Source organism: Puma concolor, chromosome B1, assembly GCF_028749965.1.
Source record: "Puma concolor isolate L17-30 chromosome B1, mPumCon1.1.hap2, whole genome shotgun sequence".
Classification (NCBI taxonomy): domain Eukaryota; kingdom Metazoa; phylum Chordata; class Mammalia; order Carnivora; family Felidae; genus Puma; species Puma concolor.
Genome location: NC_141670.1, coordinates 145,000,823 through 145,013,299, shown reverse-complemented (window position 1 = coordinate 145,013,299; position 12,477 = coordinate 145,000,823). Strand labels below are relative to the sequence as shown.

Below are 12,477 nucleotides of genomic sequence, written 5' to 3'. Positions count from 1 at the left end.
CTCCCCCACCTCTCTCTGCCCCTTCCCCACTCATGCTGTCTCTATCTCTTTCAAAAATAAGTAAATTAAAAAAAAACGAATGTAAAGCATTATGGACATATATAGGTATGACTTTTTTTTCATAGCAAAGTGATAGAAGATGAAAGTGAGATTTTGGTCATGTTCACTAATGCACATCCCTGATTCGGAAAATAGGAGAAGAGAAACACGAGTGTTATCAGTCCATGTCTCAACAAGACACTTCCATTACAATAATTCAATGAGAGTTGTCAGGGACTGTGAAGAGTAGGAGAATTTACCCTACTAACAAGCTAACAAAGAACCTGCCACAGATTCATTAGTTACTCGTAGAAGACACAAAATTCCTGGGTCAGAGATAAAGGACTTTTTTACTCTGCATTTTACCATAGTCAATTTCTACTTTAATGGAAGAGTTACTATTTACAGAATTTTTAGAAATATCAAATTAGTATTTGGAAGCTCTAATAAGTATACCTACTTTAAAATAAAATATTGAATGCAGAAAATACATAAAATCTGTTTTCCATATTGCTTTTTGAATATATGTTTATTGGACATTTCAAAAGCTTATAAAGCAAATATTGGCTTTTTGGGTTAAGAACTACAAACTGAAATAGAACGTTAAGGAATCCAAAGCAAATCACTGGAATTTATACATAGTATTTAACTTTCTCAATGCAGTTCTTTCAGAAGGACAGGTTCACCAAAATATGTTCACTGCAAATTCACTGTTCACCTCAGCCTTCTTTAATACTCTAAGGTGGAGAAAAAAATACAGTGAATGAAAAAGCATTCAGTAGTGAATTCTCGTGGTATTTCCTACAATATTCCTTGAGATCCATATGGTTTAATCACAAAACAATACTCTTTCAAAAAAAAAATCCCCTTGTTACAGAAATCACATGAAACAATCTTGCCTGTATTACAACGTATTTTATTTTATTTAAACCTGGTGAAATGCAGGAGCATACAAAACAATCTTAGACCAGCTGTGCCAGCAGAATATTTCTACAAGTCAGGCCGTGTGCTGAGGACTGGCATATGGGGGAAATAAGACTTCACTGGGGACTCTAAGATCTCAATCTGGAGGTAGCCATTTTAAAAAGAAAATTTAATGTTTATTTACTTTTGAGAGACAGGGAGAGACAGAGCACAAGCAGGGAAGGGGCACAGAGAGAGCGAGATACAGAATCCAAAGCAGGCTCCAGGCTCTGATCTGTCAGCACAAAGCCCGACGCGGGGCTGGAACTCATAAACGGCAAGATCATGATCTGAGCCGAAGTCGGACGCTTAACCGACTGAGCCACCCAGACGCCCCTGGAGGCAGCCATTTTTTAGAGTAATTTGGAAACTTTGTTTTGAAAGAGTCAGTTACCTAATTAGGTTAGAGAGTCATGTGTGTTCCATACACAAGGGGAGATGATCTCTCTACTCTTTTCCTAGACTCCCAAAGCCATTTGCTTCAATTAGATGACCTCCACTAAACACTGAAGGATCTGTTTTCTATAGTTTTCTAAATGCTGATCCATCCATTATTAAGGAGCCCGTGGCCTCCAAGCATCAGATTACTGCTTTTCTTGTAAACCAGCTTAGTGCCAACAAAATCCAATTCATCTCTAGACATTGGGTTTTTTAGCTGGGTCCTATTTTTTTCTGTTTCGTAAAGAAGAGCTGCAAATAAGTCCATGGGCCTATTTGCTTATCAACTGTACTTACTCTCAAAAGATTTGACCATATAGCATTTTGTCCTGTCTTAGATACTTGTCATGTATAAATTTATTTTCCTTTGGTCTACTGAAATGTCTTTGTTTCCCTTAAGCAGAAATAGCAAAAGATTAAGAATTAGGATATGTAGCCTCTCCTTTCATCTCTTAATCCCCCATGTATAACCTATTGCATTAAGATAATGCCTCTGGGAATGTGCTATGGGTTTCTATGATGTGCATGAGTGCTGGGGAGCTAGGATAGGTTTGGCTACAATCTCTGTGAGTCTGGAGCTCCTATGAATTTGAAGAAATAAGTAAGGATTAAAGACACAAGATAATGTTCATGCAATGTATCTTATCTAGTTCATATGACTGAAATAAGACTGAGACACTAGAGGCAACATTTCTGAAACTAAGTAATATTTGATTTAACTTGATGTGTAGAAAGAGAAAAGGATAGACGCCCCACCCCCCTCCTGAGGGAGACTCAGGCCATTGCCCTTGCAGCAAGATGACATGTAACTTGTCCTTTTTCTGGTTTTGCCTGAATTGTCTGGAGGCTCAAAACCATTCTTAATGCTTAGTTACAGTGACTGTAATCATTTTTAAATTTTTAAATCGTTGTCATGATTTTTTTCTTTCTACTTTATCACATATATGTTTGTAAGGTTTACCTGATTGATATATTTGTGAGTATATGTACATACAATTTTTCTCTTATAAAGTAATCTATACTTGTTTTCAGAAAACAGTGAGACATAAATGCTTGATAAACAACACATGAAGTGTGCAGAATGGTTCTTTTTCTGTGCATAACCTTTAGTTAACATTTTCCTTTATATCAAAGGAGGAACGAAGCTCATTATGAACAGGGAATATAGAAAGAAGACACAAAATAAAAAGCAAACTAAAAAATAGGTCTCGAGAGGGTTGGTTATGGTTCAGCAGGAAACAGGCTTTCAATTTTCCTTTCTTTCTAATACCAGGGATTTTACTCAGATTGCGAAAATGTGGTTGAGATGTAGTGACTCAGAGACTCAACATCTGTGAGCAGAAAGCAAGAGGGCTGTGATTACAATCTAAGTATCAGAGCCTGGGTGGTGGGCCTGACATCTGAGAAAATGGCCAGGGCAAGCCAGTCCTTTGTCGCTCTCCCCTCCTCCTCCCGCACTTTCCTCTCTCAGACCCAAGGACTCACGCTGCCCAGCCAGGCTTGTCAAACGGAGAGCACACTGAAGCCCTTGGCCCTTCTCTCTACTCTGCTAACCAGAATTTCACCTTCCTGTGTTTGTTCCCTCTAGTTTCTCTTAGGAGATGCAATCCAATGCGATGCACAAATTCGCAGTAAATATTAGATAATCAAAAAACTCATTCCCTTCTCAGATCATATAGGAAACCTATCCTAGTCCTCTGTCCATATTGTTTCAATGTCCTGTGTTCTCTGGATTCAGGAGTTGAGATGTCAAATTGGGGGGCAGCCATGTCTTGTACCCCCTACCTTATGTCCCCACTTTCCTGCCTCTCACTGCTACCAGCTGTCTGAAAATAGCCTGGGCCCTGGGCTTTTTTTTTTTTTTTTTTAATTTCTGGGTGAAAAGGAGGACTTAAACCTCTCTTTGGCTAGAGTGGGTAAGAAGGTTTCTAAAGTAGATAAACTCCTAATTGAGTATTTTTCCCCTAATATAAATACAAAAACTGATAGAACATTTATGAGGGAAGAGTTATATGTTTAGTCGTTTGGGAGATTTTATTCCAGAAATAAATATTTATAGAGATGTAGCCATTTATGACAGTTTCATGAACCCATCTGCCGGCTATACCTGGGTAAGGCTTTGATGCTTTAGTAATGATTATTTGAGACATCCTGGCAGAATGGGTTTGGGGGAGTGGAATTAGCTTTGGTCAGATAAATCCTTTATATCAGATTATAGGCAGCATCTTTACGAACATTGGCTTGGCTGTGACCCATGTTTTGTTCTGCGGTTCCTGAAAAGGATTTATGCGTCACCTTTTTGTCTTTTCCCAAGTCATAATAAACGGAATAAACATAAAAGAGAACAATGTGATCAGGGCTTCAATTGTATCTATTGCTTATGGACGGCGGTAGTAGACATAGGGATGTTTATTATTTTTAAACCTTATATGTCTGAAATGTATCGTAATAATTAAATGTTTTTTTTTTAAACCAAATAGAATAAATGGTTTTGGGGAATTAGTCCCACATGGTCATATGATTCATTTGCATAGATATTACTATGGTCTCAGTTGGGTCATTCATGTTTTTTTCTGCTTTCCTACCACTTGAGCAAACACAAAAGGAATGTTATAGATGTGACTTGCTGCTTTCCACTCTGTCTGACATACAGATGAGACATACACACATATGTGTGAATTGCCAATTGCTGAGAGATCAACACCTTACATCACTGCTGGTTGGAATGGAAGTGAACACAAACCAAGTTTGATAGATAAAGCATAAGTATTTGCATTGCTGACTATATTTACATCAAAAGCTCAGAAAGTTGTATATTTAGTAGTTCAAAAAGGCCAGAGTAGACAGAGGGTGGCAATTAGTATATTTTGGAAAGGATGTTTCAAATAGGCAGAGAAAGATTATTTCACTACTGATAAGATTGACAATTTGTAACTTCATGATGGATTGGAACCTCCTTCATAAACATTTGAATGAGGTGGGGTCAAAGCAGTAGAGTTGATCATGGAACTTTTCCTTGTAGATCCTTGTTGTGTGCTGGCAATAAACCATATAGCTTGGGTGAGCAACTATCCATATCCCAATCCATCAGCACATATTCAGTGATTCTTGTGAAGTAAAAAAAAAAAAGGGGGGGGGGTTTCTAGGAAAGAAAGCCACATGCTAGTCTCTTAAAGGTAGCCAGGACCACACTGTATGGCCATTAGATTTTGCTCTGTATGACTCTAGGAATATCATGCACGTAGATTCCAAAATGAATGACACATTCTATAATTGTGCAATGTCTCAGCCCTACTGGTAATCATTTATTTGATGATTTGGAAATGTTTCCAGAAATATCCCTTGTGAAAAGACAAAGGTCTACTGTGTATCTTCTATACGTTACTAGTAACCCTGTAACTTGTACTGACTAACTACTTAATAAATATTTATTTGGTGAAGAATGGGAGAAAAGAAACTTAAAAAAACATTTTATTGAAATAGAATTCACTTATCACAAAATTCACCCATTTAAACTGTACAATTTAATGGGTTTTAGTATATTTATGGAGTAATTCAACTATCACCACAATCAGTTTTTAATCATTTTATTATTCCTCCTCCCCCTCAAAAAACCCATACCCATTAACAGTCATTCTCTGTTCTCTGCTTACCCAGCCGCTGATAGGCACTCATCTACTTTCTTTCTGTCCCTATAGATTTACGTACTTTGGACATTTCATAAAATGGAATCATACATTGTGTGGCCTTTTGTGACTGGCCTATTAGCATAATGTTTTCATTTCTTTTTATTGCCAAATTATATTCCGTTATGTGGCCGTACCACATTTTAGTTTTCCATTTATCAGTTAGTGGATATCTGAGTTATTTCTACCTTTGGCCGTTATGAAAAATGCTGTTATGAATATTCACATACACAGTATTTGTGTGGACATATATTTTCAATTCCCTTGGATATGTACCCAGGAGTAGGATTGCTGGGAAGAAAGGTAATTCTAAAAAAGTTTTTATTTTAATTCCAGTTAGTTAACCTATAGTGTTATATTAGTTTCAGGTGTACAATATAGCGATTCAACAATTCTGTTCATCACCCAGTGCTCCTCGCGACAAGGGCTCTCCTTAATCCCCATCACCTATTTACCCATTCTCCCACCCCCCAAGAAAAGTAATTTTTCAATTTACAAATATCTCCTTTACTAACTATCATATTAAAAGTCATCTTATCAATGGTATGTATCCTGGACCCACCTCCCACCCCAACCCATGTTGTGAACTAGTAGGTGAACCACAGAAAACTGAATTGTACTAAATGTGCAGTCTCTTCGAACAGGGTCATACTTGCATTGAATTCACTCTGATTTATTATTTTGCTACTGGACTTGGAACACAGACAGTATTCACTAAGAAGTGGAACTGTAGAGTGGAAACAGAGGTTCCCTGTTTCCATTACTCAACTCTCAAAGGATGGATGCAGTCGATTTTAGATTATTCCAGGGTCTTTGCTTTCTTAGTTGCTTGCCATCCTTCTTTCTTTTGGTCCTTTTGCTTTTCATTAGTGTCATTTACTGAGCTAGGAAACCTGAAACACAGACAATTCAGTCAAAGTATTTATATAGTCTTCTGGTGAAAAGAACTTTTACTATGTGTGTCATCATGTTTTTTATGTGCCCTGTAACTTGTGTTTATCCTCAAACTATGGAGAAGTTGCAAACTGCTTTTCAACCTCTTCTTAGGAAGTTTTCAGTATTGTGCTATTTATTAGAGGTATTATTGAAGACAGTTAAAACAAAACAACAACAACAAAAAACTTACAGTATGGGAGACAAATCTGGCTTGGCTGGTATAGTGTATAAATTATAGCATTGATTTTTTTTTTTTTAAAAAAAAAACAACATTGCTAAGTGAGAATAAGGACCACTAGAAAGATTTTTAAAAATAGACCATATTTGTATCATAAGAGTGACTTTATACATAGGTGCTCTGGTTATGATTTTGTAAAGTGAACATGACCTTGGAGTTGAGATCCTAGGATTAATGGACTTGTCAAGAGTCTGATTTGTTAATGAGCCAAAGCTATTCGAACTGTGCAGACATTACCAGTTTTCTTGTGGCATGTATATTTGAGTAGGAGCCTACAACGAGTAGGCAATGAGAGGGATGCTGTTTGACTTTTAAGGAGAACATTGTTTCATTGGAGAGGAATAAAATATGGACTCCCCTTTAAGCAAAGCAGTTTGCATTTCTATTGTCCAGATTTCTTAAGAACCTGATAAAGCATTAGCCTGGCCACATTTCTTAAGAAGCCGATAAAGCATTAGCCCCACCGTATCCAGCATTCCCCATTTATTCTTCTTGGACTCTTTTCCACAGAATGAAATTGGTTGATTCATAGGCTGGCCTGAGGTTTTGAATAGAGCGCTTTGGGGGAATGTTTAGGAAGTATTCCAGTAAGCCGTCAAGACTGTTGACAGGTGGCCAAGCCAAGGGAAAGGGTATTAGTAATGACAAGAGCTCACTCTTACATAGCTCTTAATCACATGTCAGGCAGTGCCCTAAGCACGTTACATGTATTCACTCACATGATTCTCACAGCAATCCTATGAGGCCAGTCAATTTTTATCCTCAGTTTAGAGGAGAAATATCAGGCACAGAGAAGTTAAGGATCTTGCTGAAGGTCACACAGCCATGATCTGAACCCAGGTGGTCTATTTCCAGAGTTGGTGCCCCTAACCATTAAGTGTTGCTGCACAGACTGGAATCATGGAGAAACTCTCATGCCTGCCTCTGGCCAGGATTCTGGAGGAGGGAAGGAGGACAGGGCTCAGTTCCCTGCCAGCACTTTGCCAAAATGAAATGGTGAACTGAGGCATTGTCCTGGCGTTTTACTGCTGGGATAATTTCAGAGGGCAACAGGAGCATTAACTACATGGAATTCTTTTCTGGCTGAAAGGATTAGCCGGGTACAGATCTTGCTTATCTTTAACATATGCCCTTTATTCTTTTTTTTTCTTAACAGAGGATGAGTGCTCTAGTATACAATATTGTCTTTTATTAATGGCTGATTTGCAGGAAGTGGCCAAAGAGTCAAATTAAGAGAAGTGAAAATTTGAAGATGAAAAAGCAAACTCCCAAGACCATAGCCAAGTGAGAAGAATGTAATTTGTGTGTCTCCTTAATCCCTGGTGTGGCCTTTAATCTCTAGTACTTAAAATTTACAGAGACAAAGAAGATCCACACCTTAATTTCTACTTTTTGCAGTTGCAAAGATGTCAAATGAAGATAAATATGGAATAGTTGGATTTTATTTCAGCAATTGAAATCGGCCCAATGAGGACAGGCTCAATGTGTCTATTAGCCACCCATGCATCCTAATTCATAGTAGAGTGCCTGCTGCTTAATAACAAGAACGGCAGAAATCATAATTACCATTTATTGACACTTTCCATGTGTGCTCTGTATTCTCACCTCCATTTTATGAATGGGTAAACTGAGTCTTGGAGAGTTAAGTTAGTAGCCAAATATCATACAAGTAATTTAACCACAAGGTCTGCTTTCTTAGTCACTGCTGTCCATTGTGGCTGATCTTAAGGACTAGGCTAAAGTGTTTTAAATATCTTCTGTGGTTAATGGTGGAATCCTTGAAAACGTTCTGGATGGGAAACATGAAAAAGTGCACCTGGGATGAGGGCAGAATGGCTTGGTGGCTTTTGCACTTTAGTCTGGCTGTGAAGTGATAAGGGTAAGGGTCCAAATTAATATGATAGATTAGAACCAAAAGGAGAGGAGGGAGAGAAGACCCCTTGAGAAGGGATAAATGATTCTGAGACATGGAGACTGGTTGGTTATAGGAATGAGGGAAGGGAAGGAGTCTAAGAGTAATCTGAGGTCTCCAGAGTAGTGACAGAAAGATTGCTGGCATCATGAATGGATATAGGGAAATCAAGAGATAAAGACAGTTGGAAGGGCAAAAGCCTGTGGTGATGGTTTGGGCCTGTGATGACGGCAGGGCACTAATGTGCAACGTGTACCAGTCCGTGAGCAGCCTGGCAGCTCTCTCTCTCCTTGCTTTTGGAGAACTTCATCTCACTAATGCAGAAGCTAGAAATTCTGGATTCTTGCTTTCCTAGATTCCCTTGCCTATGACCTAGCTCTGGTCATGAGACACAAGTGGATACCTGTTGGGGATTTTCAGGAAAAAAATTCTCTCTAATGATAAAAAGTCCAGTAAGAAAAATATCTTTCTGCTTGGCATTTCAAATGCACTTGTATCACCCAGGGAGCAGCTGCAGCCATCTTGTAGTCTTGAGGCATGGGCCAAGACTGGGCATTAACTCAGAGCCCTGACATTAGGGAGCTCCTGAGCAACACTGGGACCATCTATCTCTTGACGTGTCATGTGACAAAAACAAACCCTCCATTGTCCAAGTCATTTTTAGATGGATATTCTACTATTTGTAGCCAGAACATCCAAACTGATGTAGACATTAATTTTGGAAAAACACCATGTGGGGAGTGATCATCAGAATTGTCTACTGAAGCCTACAAAGAAAGCGAGTTCCTACAAAGGAGAATGCACTTCGGATACCATTTCTAGAAAATGAAGGCTTTTTAACAAAAGTCTCTAAAGGTCAAACATCCTGGCCCTGATCTTCAACCTGGTTTGCTATGAGGTGAAAGTCCCTGTCAGGTTCTAGTGTTGCAATATGCTTCTGAAATGGCAACAGGGCTCATTAGTAAATCTGAAGCATTTCCACAGCTCTTAGATACACACAAGGCAAAGGAAGAATTTTCTTCTTCCAAAACGGCTGCTTTTTTCAGTTGCTTCCTCCTACCTTCCTTGAATTTGCTAGTGTCTTCTGGTTTAGCCCAGTGATGGATGTGCTCGCAAGAATTGGCCTGCTTTGCAGAGCTGTTGAACTGGGGCAAGCGTGCATTCTGAAGGTCTGAATGACAGATTGATTGAAAAGTAATTGATTGTGGAATTTAAAAGTGAGATTCAAAAGGTACATTACCACGTTTGATTTCACAAAATTCAACACTTTCTTCATTATATGCTTCCTTTTACTCACTTGATTTTTTTTTTATTTACAAAATTATTTTAGAATTCCGTACCCGTTTCACCATGTGGCTCCTAAAACTTTGTGTGCCATTTATAAAGTTTATAATAAGAAAATTCTGGTAAGAGAGGAAGAAAAAAAAGAAACATCCTATATAGTCTCCCATCCTAACTTCGTATTAATAAGTGGCACCAGGGAAAGCCACCTATTGTTTTCACATTTCTATATTTGTCAGTGAAAATATTTGACTATATCATGTGTACAATCTTATCCACTTGACCTTAGAGTTTAGGCTCAGATTCCCATGTTCTATGTGGAGGCTGTTGCAAGGTGTAGGTAGGTCTTCCCTACATTCCTCTCAGAGAACATGCTAGAAACAAATACAAATCTTACTAGTGTTATAATTTCAATGAGATTTGGTTCTGATGGTGGGATTCTGGGTGGAGATGCTGGATAAAATCCAAGATACCTAATTAAGTTTCAATTTCAGGTAAATAAGGATATTATTATTATTATTATTATTATTATTATTATTATTATTTTAGTATAAATATATCCCAAGAACTGCATGGGGCATATTTATGCTAAAAAATTATTCATTATCTATTTGAAATTCAATTAAAAAATTTTTTTTCAACCTTTATTCATTTTTGAGAGACAGGGACAGAGTGCAAGTGGGAGAGGGGCAGAGAGAGAGAGAGAGAGAGATAGAATACAAAGCAGGCACCAGGCTCTGAGCTGTCAGCACAGAGCCCAATGCGGGACTTGAACTCACGAACTGTGAGATCATGACCTGAGCCGAAGTCAAATGCTCAACTCACTGAGCCACCCATACGCCCCTGAAATTCAAATTTAACTGGGAGTTCTATATTTGTATTTGCTAAATCTAGCAATGCTAATTCTGGGGGAAATAACTGATGTAATGGCATTTGCCTAAGTTGCTCAAGAAAGGGTAGAGGGAAAGCTACTGGAGGATTCTGTAGGTTTGATAGATCTCATGTCCCATCGGGGGCTGAGAGGGTTCAGCCAGGGGTGAGGGGTATGAATACTGAGGTACAAAGGTAAGTTCTACTTACCCTTGAACTTCTCTTCTACCCCTTTCTTTTTTATTACCCAAAATGGCTTTAACAAAAATGAAAATAATTAACTTTTTATCATAGGCTGTAGTCCTAATATCCATTTATGGTGCTTGTTCTGAATTTTGAAATGAGTATGTTGGCCCTTGTTTATTTTCTCATTCTCCATGCTCACTGCCCCCTCCCTCATTAAATTGATTTCTCATGGTGTGTGCCCCAGATTGATTTCCCCCTCCCTGCTGTGGACTAGCTCTTTCTCAATAGAAAAAATGATTGCCAAATCTCTCAAGCTCTTTTCCAAATTTCCAGGCCTTTCCAGATTTGATTTATGCTCATCATTCAGTTGTCACGTTCAGCTGTACACTCTCTACCCACATGGCATGTCTTTAAGGAAGTGAACAGCCTGAGTCTTTACAAGAAATGGAGGGACCACACGGCACTTGGGTTTTCACCCTGTAGCTAGCTGCCTGTGGCCCGTAAGAGGCAGAATCAACATTGTGTATTGCTGGTTTGTTCCTGTTTGTCAAACAAGATCACCCAACACCTTTGGATTAGGCAACTGTACTTTCCCACAAAGTGAGAGGACGGTGGAGCTGGAGAAATAGGGGAGGCATCTCCCAGATGGTGAACACTTCAGGGCACAAGGCCCTTATGCTGAAAGCAGCAAGAGGATGAACGGGGAAAAGAAAGTGCGGATAGTGACACACACATGGCATGAGGAATGGTTAAGGTAGGTGCCCAATGATAAGGGAAGCTCCCCAATCCTGGCAACTCGAGTGCAGCCACACACCCTGAATTTTTGGTCATTTATCTGGAGATGAGTAGCAGGAGGGCTCTGTGGTGCCTTCTGTGTGGCGCTCTCTGTGGTCCTCATGTGGTAGCCTTTGACACTGGGACGTGCGAGATGTGGAATTTGGCCAGTGGAGGTCATCCATCAAAGCCAGTTCTAAAGGGGCTGCTTAAGCTTGTCATTTCTGCAAACTGATTCAAAGGGTGAAAGGGTCTTCTCTTTTTGAGAAATTCTTGCTTAACCGACCTGAAATTCCTGTTTCTAGAACCATAATGAGTCAAAAATATTCATTCAGAACAAGTTTCTTCTATGTGCTAGGCACCAGGGATCCTGACAAGAATGAATGGCCCCCACTGCGTGGGAGTTTAGAAAGAAAGTAAGCTGATGGTTAAACTACAGTATAATGAGTGCTGCAGTGATCATTCACGCTGGGTTAGGAGCTTGTTGTGGGGTGGGAGATACTGAGGAATTCAGCAACAAGAGAGGGAGAGGGAGAGGGAGAGGGAGAGGGAGAGGGAGAGGGAGAGGGAGAGGGAGAGGGAGAGAGAGAGAGAGAGAGAGAGAGAGAGAGAGAGAGAGAGAGAGAGTGTTCATGTAAATAAGGTTGTGGGTTTGCTGTGAGAGCTGCTGTTGGTGCTATGCCCAGGTCCCCTTGGTTGACTGGTGTTGCTAACCCTGAGCTGTTGTTCTATGGGCTGCTAGGGTTCCTAGCTGTACTCTTTCATAGAAACTTGTCCTCTGCTGAAAGCAGAAAACACCTACAGGTTACATACCATCCTCTGGGGATGGCTGATAGCCAATGACTGATTGAGAGAGTACAAAAATCTGTCCCTCTTGCCTCCAAGTGGACAACTCTGTGCTTGTGCTGTTTTTCATGCTTCAGAGATCTTGTGGGGTCAGGCTGAGAGGCTAGACGTCAGCTGCCCCTGTCACTTCTATACAGGTTTCTCCCAAGAACACCTTTCAGTAAATCACTCACACATGAATCCCTGTTTCGGGCTCTGTTTCTAGGCAACCTCATCTGATGGTAGAGGAGCAGAAAGTTGATGTACTTCTGGTGTTGTGAGCTTTTACTTATCTTTTTTTCTGACGGAAGAGAGATAGTGGACAAGAT

General features: G+C 39.6%; 1 protein-coding gene across 3 annotated transcripts in view; it reads left to right on the top strand.

Annotated features, from left to right (window-relative positions):
- The window catches only part of SHROOM3 (shroom family member 3), a 327,995-nt gene that overhangs the window by 41,451 nt on the left and 274,067 nt on the right, over positions 1 to 12,477 (top strand). The window contains exon 1 of one of the 3 annotated variants that reach the window (XM_086704806.1): positions 11,110 to 11,303. The exons of the other annotated variants lie outside the window; for them this stretch is intronic. Within the exon in view, the coding sequence (XP_086560932.1) occupies positions 11,295 to 11,303 (9 nt within the window). The 5' untranslated portion in view covers positions 11,110 to 11,294. Of the gene's footprint in view, positions 1 to 11,109; positions 11,304 to 12,477 lie in introns of those variants that run through there. 3 annotated transcript variants of the gene reach the window in all.